The sequence below is a fragment of the Cryptotermes secundus genome, unplaced genomic scaffold (genome assembly GCF_002891405.2).
Source record: "Cryptotermes secundus unplaced genomic scaffold, Csec_1.0 scaffold1647, whole genome shotgun sequence".
Lineage (NCBI taxonomy): Eukaryota > Metazoa > Arthropoda > Insecta > Blattodea > Kalotermitidae > Cryptotermes > Cryptotermes secundus.
Window position 1 is genome coordinate 598,509 of NW_019726261.1, and position 13,907 is coordinate 612,415.

The 13,907-nt window shown below is 40.5% G+C and overlaps 1 protein-coding gene across 1 annotated transcript in view; it reads right to left on the minus strand.

The window, feature by feature from the left end:
• The window catches only part of LOC111864157, a 15,539-nt gene extending 1,869 nt beyond the window's left edge, over positions 1-13,670 (minus strand). The window contains exons 1-4 of the mRNA XM_023851211.2: positions 13,461-13,670; positions 13,082-13,241; positions 5,610-6,121; positions 5,359-5,507 (exon numbers count right to left, since the gene is read on the minus strand). Of these exons, the coding sequence (XP_023706979.1) occupies positions 5,359-5,507; positions 5,610-6,121; positions 13,082-13,199 (779 nt within the window). The 5' untranslated portion in view covers positions 13,200-13,241; positions 13,461-13,670. The remainder of the gene's footprint in view (positions 1-5,358; positions 5,508-5,609; positions 6,122-13,081; positions 13,242-13,460) is intronic.
• Between the last annotated feature and the right edge of the window lie 237 nt (positions 13,671-13,907).

A 13,907-nucleotide genomic window follows, 5' to 3' on the forward strand; every position in this document is an offset into this window, starting at 1 on the left:
AATGAGTACTTTTCCCTCCCCCACACACATCCGTATCGTCTCAGGGGGTGACCACAGTGTTCTGCCTTAAATTGTGGCGTTTTTCTAAGAAATGGGTGCTATGTACTGTGCGAAAGCAATCGATTTTACAAGAATAAAATTTTGGACAACCCTCTTCTAAGAATGCCATTTGAGTGTGTCAGTGTGGCCAGCTCGGGGCAATATCATATTACGAGTATAAACACATCACATCACGTCTCTCCTGTTTATAACTTCGTAGCAAAGAATAAACGACATTCATAGCGGTGAAACCGCTAGCAAGAGCCACAGGAACTTTGCTGCAAGACAGGCATATGTAACAATGACTTATCTCAGCTAAACTCGTTGGCTTAGTATACTCTGTTCTTGTGACAACAGGCCAGCGAAAAATCTAACAATCTACAGCAAAACCATCAATTATTATGGGCGTTATAACATAGGTGTGCAGCTGGACGAAACATACACGACGAACCCCCCCAGACGATTTAAATCCCTGACGAAACATACACGACGAACCACGGCAACGGGTTAAGAAGTAAAAGAGTTTACACACGATACTAGATAAGAAGAAAGTAATGAATGCAGCCACAGATGGTAAGATAGGATGAGCAGATTCTGAAAATGTGTATATACATAAACACCCACACTGATACCAAAATCAGGCTAGATAAACACTCTTCATCCTGCGCAGTCACTCACTCATGGAGTTGAGCCCTTCTTGAGAAGCCACCAATTGTGCAGCTACATAGGAACTTCCGAGCATTTTATGGAACTCGAAGGTTCATTACCTTGTTCACAAGAGACTTCCACTGGTCTCTATCCTGAGCCAGACTGATACAGTCCATACCATCCCAGCCTATTTCTCTAAGATCCATTTTAATACTGTCCACCCACATATGTCTTGGTCCTCCTAGTGGCCTCTTTCCTTCTGGCTTTCTCATCAATATACTGTGACGTATTTGCGCTATGCAGGACAGCCCCCTCCAGCGGTGACATAACAGCATCGGAGCAGCTCCCGCTGCTACAGTAACAGGCCAGTCAACACTCCGCCCCCCCCCCACATGGTGACATAACAAGGGGACACTGCTGGTAACATGAGGCAACAGGGAATGGTATAAAAAGCCAGCTGAGCAGTATGTGAGCAGAGTGTGTGATCAGGAGTGACACAGTATGGATCATGAAGTTGCCGAGTCAGTTGCAATCTAGCATTTGCCAGAGTGAATGGAAGCAGTAGAACTATTTGTGATACTGCTGATGGCAACAGTTGTGGAATTGTGAATTGTATGAATGTAAGAGCGAATGTGTAATAAATTTGCTAGATCCAGAATGGCGTGAAGTTATTTGTCGGGTGTCACACACCCAACACGTAACAATTTGGTGTCAGAAGTGTCTACAAACTTGAACACGCCTCTCTCTATGAAGCATTATTGAATTCACAAGTACATAGAGTGCTATCCTACAAAAAAAAAAAATGGAGAAGTAAGATATGCAGCGAATAATCGAAATGCTGGCAAAGGCAGAGGCCAATAGAAAAGCCAACAAGGAAGAAATGAAGGCCACTAGAAAAGCCTGGCGAAAAGAGATGGCTGCAGAAATAGAAGCCTTCCAAGCAGAAATGAGAGCCATCGAAGCAAGAACGGCCGCCATGCGAGACAAAGAGGTTGAGAGCCAATATAAATGCCTGGCAGGAAGAGACGACAGCCTACCAAGATGCAATGGAGACAAATCCAAGAGAAAAAGAGGCTGTAGTTGACCAACAGAAGATTCCTAATGAAGAAGAGACGATGGCCTGCATGGAGATGGAGGCATGTCTAGAGGAAGAAGAGCCGACCTCACTGGACAGGAAACCTGAGGCGCCAGAACAAGAAGTCCCTGTAGAAGACTGCGTAGTGAAACTGGTCAAAGGACGGAAGAGGCGGTATAAGGACAACAAGCAAGCTGCAGAGCGATGCGAGGAGCCAAAGGAACTGACCCGAGGAATTTGGCTGCCGCCTGCAGGAAGGTGTCCCGCCATGCAACAGTGGCACGACATAGGAGAGATGTCTTCAAGAAAAAAACGGACCCAAAATCAGGATGAGTGCCTGAAGACATGTGTCGCTGCTCCTGGAAGGACGATCCGCCATGCAGGAGTGGCACGGCGCAAGGGAACAACCAGACTAGGAACAATGTTGCAAGAGGAGCCCTCAGAGGGCGGAGACTTCAGGTGGATATGGAGGGCAGCACTGGAGTGAAGGATGAACACACAAGACAGCAGCTGCATCCTGGGAACAAGAGAATAGCCAGCTGAACCCTCAGGAAGACCCTAGGGCTGGACATCAGGCAACAACCAGTAGACTTCCAGCGAATTACACAACATCAAAAACTGGAAACTGTGGAGGGGTCGACCCCTCCAAAACGGAAAAAGTGGAATAGCGCATGGTGAAGGAACCGGTAACACAGAAGCACCAGCCTCCCCAGCAAGAGTAAACATGCGATGGATGAAAGTGAGGAGTGAATGTGATATAACGGATCGATGATCCCAGGACCATAGAATTGCTCGGGATGAACAATCCTAAGAAGGGAGTGGATGTAACGGCCAGAGAATAGTTATTGCAAGAGGAGTAGCTGGACAAAAAGAAGATGTTGCAAGAACAGCCTTCAAAGAAAAGGAACGGGGATGCACCGTTAAGCTATTCGGGATGAACAGCCTTAAGGAGGGAGCAGTGTGGCGTATTTGCGCTATGCAGGACACCTCCCCTCCAGTGGTGACGTAACAGCATCGGAGCAACTGCCGCTGCTACGGTAACAGGCCAGTCAACACTCAGCCCCTCTCCCCCACAAGGACGTAACAGCACTTCCCACTGTGATGTAACTAGGGGACACCTCTGGTAACATGAGGCGACAGGGAACGCAATAAAAAGCCGGCTGAGCAGTATGTGAGCAGAGTGTGTGATCAGGAGTGACACAGTGTGGATCGTGAAGTTGCCGAGTCAGTTGCAATCTAGCATTCGCTGGAGTGAATGGAAGCAGCAGAAGTATTTGTGACAGTGCCAATGGAGTAGTTGTGGAATCGTGAATTGTATGAATGTAAGAGCGAATGTGTAATAAATCTGCTATACCGAGAACGGCATGAAGTTATTTGTCGCGTGTCAGACACCCAACACGTGACAATACTATACACATTCCTCTTCTCCCCCATTTGTGCTACATGCCCTATTCTGTGCATTACATTTACTTTTATCACAACAGATCTCTATAATTACTAAGTTTAGGCTCTCATAGTGATTAATGTTAATGGTATCGATTTTATTCTTTGGTTGTTTAGGGTCAATCCTGAAAATGTGGGCAGCATGCACCTCCAAAACTCTGGCAACAATGCCCACATCCACATGGTGTAACAACACAAGAATGAAATCAGTATCAGACAACTATTATTTTATCATTAAGGTCTAGTGTACATGGTGCCAGCTCTCACGCTGCCTCATTTTAACATTACTTGAGGACCTGGTTCTACAAGCAGTATACAAGGAGGTGCACATACAGTTCACTTTCAGAATTCAAGGTGGGCACCAGCAGTTCTTTATGGGACGACTGCTTATGAGTCAACTGAAATAACTGCCAAAGAAGACAGCTGGGTGAGTGTCGATGGATAGAATGCCATCAGTTAATGGCAGCTTCCAATACAGTACTGCATGAATTGTGGATTGGAGAAGACACCTTTATAAGTTAATGCAAGTTTAAGAACTCATAAAAATTCACTTCAAAAGAAGAATGCTATACTGAAATAAAAGACAATTCTCCCACTTCAGTGGAGTAAAATTTTTTACTGAATTATGAACTCATGCAAAAAGTAATAAACTTTCACAAAACTCTGATTAATTTGTAACATGAGTATCAAATTCAGACTGCCATCTTCTGAACTGTGATGTGGTGCCCTGTAGGTGGAAGCTGCTACCTCAAAAGCAGTGCAATCCATCTATAAGACTACACAATGTCACAACCTAGAAGACCGCAATGTGAACAATCACTGCCACAAAAACCTTGTAACATGCATCAAATATCTAATGCTACGAACAAACTTGTGGTGCTGTTTCTCATATGAGATCTTGTGCTAGTGCTAACTCAGATGAGAATTAGTACCATGAACACCAAATTTAATTCACACTTCAATCTCTCATTTGTCACTACAATGCTCTACAACTAATAAACCAGCTTTAAATTTAGAAACATACAAAGTCATAATAAAACCATATGCAACTCTTTGCTTTTGTTACTTCATATTAATTCCTTCTATAACAATTCAACACATATGATGTACCTTTTTATCTTCTTGGTGCCAATTAATTTAGCTGCTTACTTCAAATTTCAAACATTAACGAGCTTCCCATTATATTATACAATAATTTTGTTGAAATGGCAAGTTCAGCAAGCTGCCTACCCCATTGCTTGGAAGTCACTGCAATGCCCAGTAACCCACTTCTGCTACAACTCATATGCACTAAGGCCTTCCACCCACCCACCAGCTGTTCCAGCTTGAAGTGAGCACTGCTAGGCTGCTTGATTCTGGTTTGGGGCTCTTAACTAAAGTACCTAATATGACAGGAGCTAATCTTCACCCTCCAGGATTGCCACATTTGCTAAATCAGCACATAGGTTGTTGACTATGTTTTGACTTTTGGTGTCAAATTTTTAATTTCTTAATCATCGCCAAGAGGTTGTCTTAAGTTTCAATGGTTTACTGAACCAATTTCACTCATATTTCTTGTGCTATTTACATTTCATTGTATGATATGTGTCCATATTCAACCAATTTGTAACACTGTACTGCACTGGTTGAATTCAGGCACTTCTGACAAAGTGTCTCTAGACACATACCACAACATGAAGAGACACCAAGCACCATAAAATACACAAATGCATAGATGGGTCTACACATCAAGCATCAGAATCACAACAGAAACACAGCAGTTTCCACCAATTTTTAAACACCTGATGATGACCAATGTCAGTTGAGATGTAGTGCAATGTACAGAAACTTTTAAATAAGTTTAAAAAGATGTATGTAGGAAACTTTTAAATACATTTTAGAAGGACGTGTTACACACAAGACTGTGAACCTGATACATCTGTTGAATAATAAATAAAACCTGTGTGAATTTGGCTGTTTTTATGTCGATGCAGTCTGCAGTAGCTCGGACTTCAATACTATCATTTTCATAAAAAAAAGTTTCATGCACTTGTTATGTAACTGCATACTGTCACATACAGTACTACAAAATCTCATCTGTTCATCCATTTACTCATACTACATAAGACACAAACTCCTTCAGTTAAAAAATTTAAAATGTTAGTAATACATACCTAGTCACTGCCAAGTAGAATCCACCTAGTGATAACAATGAAATGCCAATATGGAAAATAACCACTGTCACTCCATAATCTTTGACCGCACGTTTCAGCTTATCTCTACGTGACAATTTACTACTGTCTGTGTTAGTGCTAAAGAGAAACTTAGTTTGCATAAAAACTGGCCTTCTCTGCAAGCATGACATCTCATGGCCTACATTCTGTGAACATGATGGTTTCATGCAGATAACCAGAGTTCCTTGCACACAGTATGATTTTGATGACAATTTCTTACTACCCAATGTACCTGGATCTCCATCTTTTGGTGTTGACTTCTGTTTCAAGTTCTGGTAATGGGTATTATGCATGTCTCTGGAGATATACTTGTGACCCTGGGCCCACTGTCCACCTGGCATGTTCAGGTATGTAGCATGACCTTCCTTTGAGAATGGCTCTGGCACCATGGTTTGCATCAGAGAACTCAGGCTCACTGTACCCCTACAATCATAGCTTGCCACATGCAAATCTAGTGGATATGACTGCTGGTTGTAGCTCCTTGCACAACCATTCAAAAAATTTCCAACTGTTTTTGATAAGATGACTGGACCTGAGATGTCTCTTACTCGCTGTGGAGAGAAACATGCCATCTCAGCAGCATTTATTTCTTCTACATTTGCAGGCAAAGGAAGAGGCTGTACAGTGGGATACTGCTTTGCTGCTGACACATGCAGCTCTTGTGACTTCTGGAGTATGTCTCTTGAACTCTTCTGTTGCTCACCTTTAAGAACAGACAATTATTACTGGCATTCAAAAATGAACGAGAGGCTTAAGATTTTCTGGAATCCCTGATTTACTTAAAAATTACTTATTAACTACAAAGCTTATAAGCTTAAAATGAGACGTTTCTGAATATCAATTGCAGAGATCCTGAGAATGGAAGTGGCTACAATTTATTTTAAGATATTATCACAGAATTTTCCTGGAGTGACAGAGCAAAATCATTAAATCTCTGCCAAAACTGTCAGTCCCTGAGCTGAGATTCCAAAACTTTGGTCACCCAAAATCTGGAGCAAAAAAAGGTAGTCACTACACTAGAACACCTGGCTTCATTTTATGGAATGTTCTAATATCAGTATATAATAAATGACAATATCTGATTATCATATCAACAATGATGCAAGGGAAAGAAGAAATGCATAAACATTTTTACTAGAAAATATCATAAGAAGTAAGCCACTTGGGAGATCTCAGGTGCATCAAATGTTCAAAATTATATTACAAAGCAGAATGAAATGGGTGAGGGTTCAGAAGTTTGTATTGTGAATGCCTCTGGGCGCTGTAACATGAAGTATCTCAATCACCTAAATATCTACTGCAGAAGAATGATTCCATACTATGAATTTACATAGACATAAATCTGTAAGCTACTTCTTATGATCATGAAATACCTAAATGCAGGGCAGTCCATTTTTACTTAAGACTTTACTATAAGAAACTAAGAATGTTATCACCAGGCACTTATCAAGCCCCCACAAGAACTAAATGACAATGAAACAAGTAGCAGTGTCACTTACTTACTTACTTATAGAGCTGAGCCCTTCTTGAGGAGAAACCAAATCTGCAGATACTCAAGAATTTACCAGCATTTTATGGAACCTGAAGGTTCATTACCATGTTCACAAGAGCCCTCCAATGGTCCCTATTCTGAGCCAGATCAACCCAATCCATACCATCCCATCCTGTCTCTCTAAGATCCATTTTAACACTTCGCGGACCAGTGATTTAAATACTTAAATCACCCTGGGGACCAGCATTTTTCAACATACTACCCTAACTTGTGCATTGTTCACTTTAAAAATTAAAATGAAATCTCCTAATTAATTTTTTGAACTAAAATTTTTGGAGAACACTTACCAATGCTCCTAGAAGTGCTTGAGGGTGTGATATTTCTGGAAACGTTCCCATTTGTGAAGTGGCATTACAAAGAACTTGCAGATGTAGACATACTCCTTTTTTTGTGAACTGTGCTAACACATAATTGCCTAGGAGTATTCTTTCCCTTGGAATGGTCACTCTTCACAATTTTCACGAGGGTATTTTTCCGCATATCACTCAAGATTCGCCCTGGGGAGTCCACATGAGGCCTTTGTGGGGTGGGAGTTGATGGGCCCCGTCATACTAAGCCTTTGTGTGACCCTGGTTTTGCTGCCACCATCTGGACTGTAGTCCAGGCCTTTGCCACATTTATCAGAAATGCTTTGTATTTCAATTTTGAATGGGGGTTTAGATTTTTTGCTGTCCCCATAATGTTATTACCTGCATTATCGTCGGAGCTACTGTCACTTTTACTGTCTGTGGCCACAATTCTTTGTTGTCCCCCGTCACTGTCGCTATCTGAATGACAATCCATTACTACGTGTCTCACAAGGCAGGTCAGCTAGGTCATCGGAGGAGAATTTGTCCTTGATCCATTCTCCCCACTAGCTACTGGCTGATACACACAGCTTGAAGAAGGCAAAGCATTTTCCTTTATAGTCAGTTAAGTAAACAGCGAGGTCAAGTTACTGACTGCTAACTAAACATTCCAGAGTCTTATCATACATCTGCAGGCGGTTGCGTGCAATGTAGGTGGCGCCAGAGCGATGTATGGTGTGTTGCATCTTATTGTGTTCTAAAAGCCTGTTAACACGCAAACGGTCCGCCATGTTTAAAAGCAAAAAAACCTTTTAAAGGGTGCGCGGTCCGCAAAGTGTTAATATTGTCCACCCACCTATGCCTTGGTTTTCATAGTTGTCTCCTTCCTTCTGGCTTTCCCACCAGTATTCTATATGCATTCCTCTTCATCCTTACTCGTACTTGTGCTATGTCTCAACCTCCTTGACTTGATCATTCTAATTACATTTGGAGAAGAGTACAAGTTATGAAGCTCCTCATTATGCAGTGTTCTCCAACCTTCTGTCACTTCACCCCTCTTCAGTCCAAATATTTTCAACACCCTGTTCTCAAATACCCTCAGTCTATGTTCCTCCCTTAATGCAAGAGACCAAGTTTCACACCCATACAGAACCACAGTCAAAATTATAGTTTTCTATATTCTAATTTTTATACTTTTGGACAGCAGATGAGACAACAAAAGGTTCTGGACTGAATGGCAGCAAGCATTACCAGAGTTCAATCTCCTCTTAATTTCCTCCTGAATCAGGTTTTGATTTGTTATCATCGTTCCCAAGTATTTTAACTGAGCTACATTTTCAAAACACCTGTTTCCTATCATCATGTCATGATTTTGCCCAGCATTTTGGTGACGAGAAAGCAACATGTACTTAGTTTTCTCTATGTTTACTTCTAGACCAACCTCCTTACTTGCATCAGTTAAAGTTTGTGTGCTTTTCTTTATAGTATCTATATGTTATCACACAGTAGATTCACATCATCGGCATACACGCACAGCTGATGTGTCCCATTTAATTTCAGTCCCACCATGCTTTCCTGGACCTTCCTAATGGCATATTCTAATGCAAAGTTGAAAAGGAGGTGGTGATAAAGCACCATTCTGGATAGGAAATTTATCAGACAACTGTTTACCTATACAGACTTTACTATAAGTTTTGTTTAAACACATTTTAATCAGCTTAACTGATGGACCTAACCTTGAGAGAAGAATATTGGATAAAATTTTGTATGAAGTTGATAGCAGTGAGATCCCCCAATGATTATTACAGTCAGTTTTATCACCCTTCTTGTGAACTGGTACAATAATAGATTCCTTCCACCGATCAGGCAATTTTTCCTTATGCCAAACAAAAGTAGCAGCCAGTAACATTAACCTAATAGAAAGGTAATCAGAACAGTTTTCGATGCCACACACATCACGTTACTTCCTGATATGATTCACGTGTTATTCCACTATGTTAGTTTATACTTTATTTTCATTTAGTATTATTAGGAACTAATTCCACTAAGCAGAATCCTACTTGATAAGCTAATAGTCACTTAGCTTGGGAAAAAATTCTTCGACTTTTGCAGAACCCAGTGGTTCATTACTGTATTCGCTAGAGCCTGCAATGATTAAATCTACATACATCCTACTTCTTTAACATCTATTTTAATATCATGCTCCCACCTACATCCTTTTCCCTTGCAAATATCCTGATCAAAATGTTTATGCACTTTTCATCTCTTCCATGCATGCTACTACAAACATACTTCAATACATGCTTTATTGTCTCACTGAATGTTTTGTCTTATGATGTTGTTAGTGACCTTCTCTTACTACAGAAACTACTAAGTTACTAGCCTCTTGCTCACATAGTTAATATGTAAAGTTATACTAAACTTCCACCTATCTCCAGCATCTGTTTGCCTGCATCACTCAAGTTCCTGCAGTATGAAAACGTGTCACAAAAATGATAACATTTATGGGACATTACACAAGAAGAGGGCCATTCTCAAGTGTAATATGGTTAGTAGTGTTATAATATGCAATTATATTTATATTCTCATTTTCCTCTTCTGCAGTCTTTCTGTAGTTCTATAAATGGGTGCATATTAGGAGAAATATGTGAAGAACACCAACTGCTATATCTGAGTAAATATGGAGATTACTGACTTAGCTGCGACATTGGGTAGTCCAGAAATGCACCAATGTTTCAGAGAAACCAGATGTATCATTCTTCTGGGCAGAGAAGTCTTCTACAAGGCATCATACATCAGATGATAGTATTTTCATATTAAACTCCATGAGAACTTCAAATCTCTTCTACCCAGAAGATGGAGACAGGGTTCTCCAAAACACTGGTAACTTTCTACCAGATTACACATCACATCTCAGAAGTCAAGAGTTTTTTCCAACACTAATTACGTCTTAGGAGGCAATTTAACCCCTCAAGCGTGCGACGCACCATATGCGTCCGGTCAGTTACATGCATCTAGCGTGAATTTAAGCGGGGGTATTTAAATCCCTCCCGGTGCTTTATTTTCGCAAGCATTGAAGGTTTTGTGCAGACATTTACATAAATATTTTTAAATAACAAAATTGCTATTTGAAAAATTCCAAAAAATTATATTATATTTACAATTGTTTACAGTTCATTATTATAAATATGTACTTACATTTTGTCAACCTATTTCTTTTTCCCAGCTCCCCATATCCAGTGTCTAGTAGTTGACCTTGGTGTGGTATTGCTCAAAACAGGCGTCTAGGCAGAGAGAGGGTGTCCCTGGGCAATTTTTACGCCTGTATCAAGTTTGTTTTCTCTTTCCGTTTTTAAATTTCGGTTTTGGGATTTTCTTGAATGAAATGCTGTCCCGTCAATCTCGTACATTCCATGTCGGTATCTGAAGGACGCCCTTTGCGCTTTTCTAAATTCTGTCCATGGGACTTTGCTATGATCTTATTCACTAAGTTTATTCTGAATAACAGATGATCTTTCTTGTTACCAGCCTTGCAGTACTGAATGTAATCATTCAACACTGCCGTATTTACTAAGTGGTTGAATAATTTCTTGTACCACGCTTTTTGCCTTTTCCTTTCTAGCAAGAATGTTTCTAGTAGCTGATCTTTCAAGTTTTTCAGTTCCTACCATATATTTATTATACTCTATTACACACATAGGTTTATTTACAAATTCTAACCCACCCTTTCGACTTACGGGTTGCATTTCGTCTGAATGTTTAGTAGTCAGCACTGAGACATCGCGATTATCCTTCCACTTCAACGCCACCAATTTCCCACACTTTGCACTAATCACTTCTCCTTTCTTCAGTTCCTTTTTTAGATCCACTGGCATAACTTTGCGCGTGATACTCACTGTTCCAACAGCATCTGTTGTCCTCTGAACTAATCTTTGGAAAAGATCAGGACTGCTATAAAAATTGTCCATATAAAACACATCTGCCCGAGTATAATAGTTCCTCGCACAATCTTAGAACAACTTTTGTTGAGAAAAGATATGTCTCTTTGGTGATTTCACAGCCTAATTTTATCCCTGATCCACTGTAAATTATAAAATTCCACAAATATCCTGCGGAATCAAAAAGTTCAAAAATTTTAATCCCAAACTGGGAAGCTTTCATAGGAATATACTGTTTCCACGAAAGTCTATCTTTCCACAATAACAAAGATTCATCGACACTTACATCTTTGCCCCGTATGTACACTTTCTGGAACTTATTTTTCAAATATTCACTTACCGGAAGAATTTTGTACAATTTAGGATCTCTTTTTGCAATTTCCTTATTGGTGTTATTTACAAAATGGAGAAATCTGGTCAGCAATGAAAACCTTTCTTCACTCGTTACATTGGGAAAAAATGGTGTTTCTAACATATGTTTCCTACTAAAATACACCCTGAGGTTTGGTCTCTGAATTATTCCCATCAGCATAAGAAAACCTAGGAATATCCTAATTTCATTCAAAGTTGTGGGAACCCACTTTTGAAAGCTCTATTTTATTAGCGTCAGGGGCAAGAAACTGTCCCGCCAGAGAAGTTACGTGACCAAATGCCATGTTGCTCCGATAAGAGGGTGTTGCGAAGCAGAAAAGGAATAACAGATTCATAAATGTTGACACAGGCGTCAGCCAACTTTGACACCTAGGTTCGTAACATCGTAAATCAGACACGGCTTCTTTGTCGCCAGTAAGCCAAGCCAGTAATAAAAAAATACACACAGATAACAAGCACTCAATGAAAGTTAGCTAACAAATTATCTCTCTGTAAGCAAGTGTGAGTTGGAACAACTCTTTCGTAAGCAGCAGACACCAGATGCTTTGTCCCAAGCAAAGCGAGTAAAAAAAATACCACACACAAACAGATAGCGAGGAATGAAAGAAGTCAGTGTTAGCTGACATATACATTCACTGGAAGTACACACATCAGAGCGTAGGCGTTAAGAATTCTTAGTGAAAAGTTTGGACGCAACATATGCGGCGCGCACGCTTACAGCACGGCTTTGAGTGGACGCAGACGGTGCGTCGCACACGCTTAGGGATTTAAATGGCTCCGCTAAAAGTCACGCTCGAGGGGTTAATCACAAATAAATAAAATATATAATGACCCTGAAATGTGCAGAACAATGCTGTCATAAACTGTTCCTTGTCATCCGTCTTGTCCCTGTACCTAAATCTCGAAAGAAAACAAGCCTTTCTCATTGAACAATGGGATTTGCGAACCAAAACAAAAAAAAACTAAGTGGCCTGTAGTCCGCAAGCAAACTATACCGACCAAGTGACTGCTGCATATCGGCGAGGTTAGTGCCAACTCTTGCAGATAAAGGATGTCACGTGGTCAGTGCAACAGATCCCCATAGCCATTAATCTCAGTTTTCTAGACTGGAGCCGCTATTTCCTAGAAATAGCTCCTCAGTGATCCTCACGAGGTTGAGTGCACACTGTTCCAGAACCACTACTTCTAAGAGAATCTGGTTATCGTCGGGAATCGAACCCGGGACCTCTGGATCTGTAGGTCGGAAGTCTGACCACTAGACCACAGAGGTCTGGGACATCCGAACCATCTGTAACAAAATAAATGAACACTCTGTCCATAATATGCAGTATTACTAAAGATTTAAATTCGGCTTCCTAATACACTTCCTACAATCCCCGACACCTTTATTTGGCTGGTTACCTTGGCTTAAATTTAGGTGCAGAATGGTCGTATAAGACCTACTTAAAAATTTGTAAATTAAAATAAGTCGGAGATACAATATTAAGCAACATTAAATTACATTACTCGCTTACCTAAACATTTTTCGGGTGAACTGTTCACAAACACGCTGTAATGCTGTGACGCCCAACACTTCTTCGAATGCCTTAATAACAACTGTCCCCTTCCAACATACTGCAACTGCGAAGCCATTTTTCAGTTGGCTTGTGCCAGGATTGATGAAAAGTTTATAGGCTGCAAATAATAAATTATAAAATACATTAAACACGCAATATTCCTCTACTTACGTAATTAAACGTACTGCACATTATGACCACTTTCTACTGACTTTGCTCGTCCGACATATTTAATACATACTGTGACGTGCAAAACACGTTACAATACCTTACAATTGAACTGTAATGAATACAAGGCAAAATGTCCTGCATAACATCCGAATCGCTTCATATGTACCTTTACAATTTCAATAGATCACTGTGGTCGCGGTGCAAGTGCCAAGCACGCCCAACCCTCATACATTCATACAATGGCGGACAATGGTAAAGCCAAAGTACAGCAGGCATCACTTCTCGCAATTCAACTTCCCCACTCAAGGTCCTCAACGTCAAGGAAATCCGTACGTAAGTTACATAACACATCCACCATTCAATTCCGACTTCCGAGAAATCCGAGAACACAACTGTAAATCTCTATAGTTATCGATAAGTATCGAAACCTACACAGACGAAAGAAACCAATTCCATCCACGGAAACTCTGTCCCTTTGATGTGCATCTAAGAGAGGAGCATGGACGAGCATGGATTAGTAAGAGTATATTAGCGGCATCTGCAGCATGGGACCAAAAGACACTTAATCTATGTGATCTAAGTACAATCAAAATCATTCATTGTAAAATGGGCT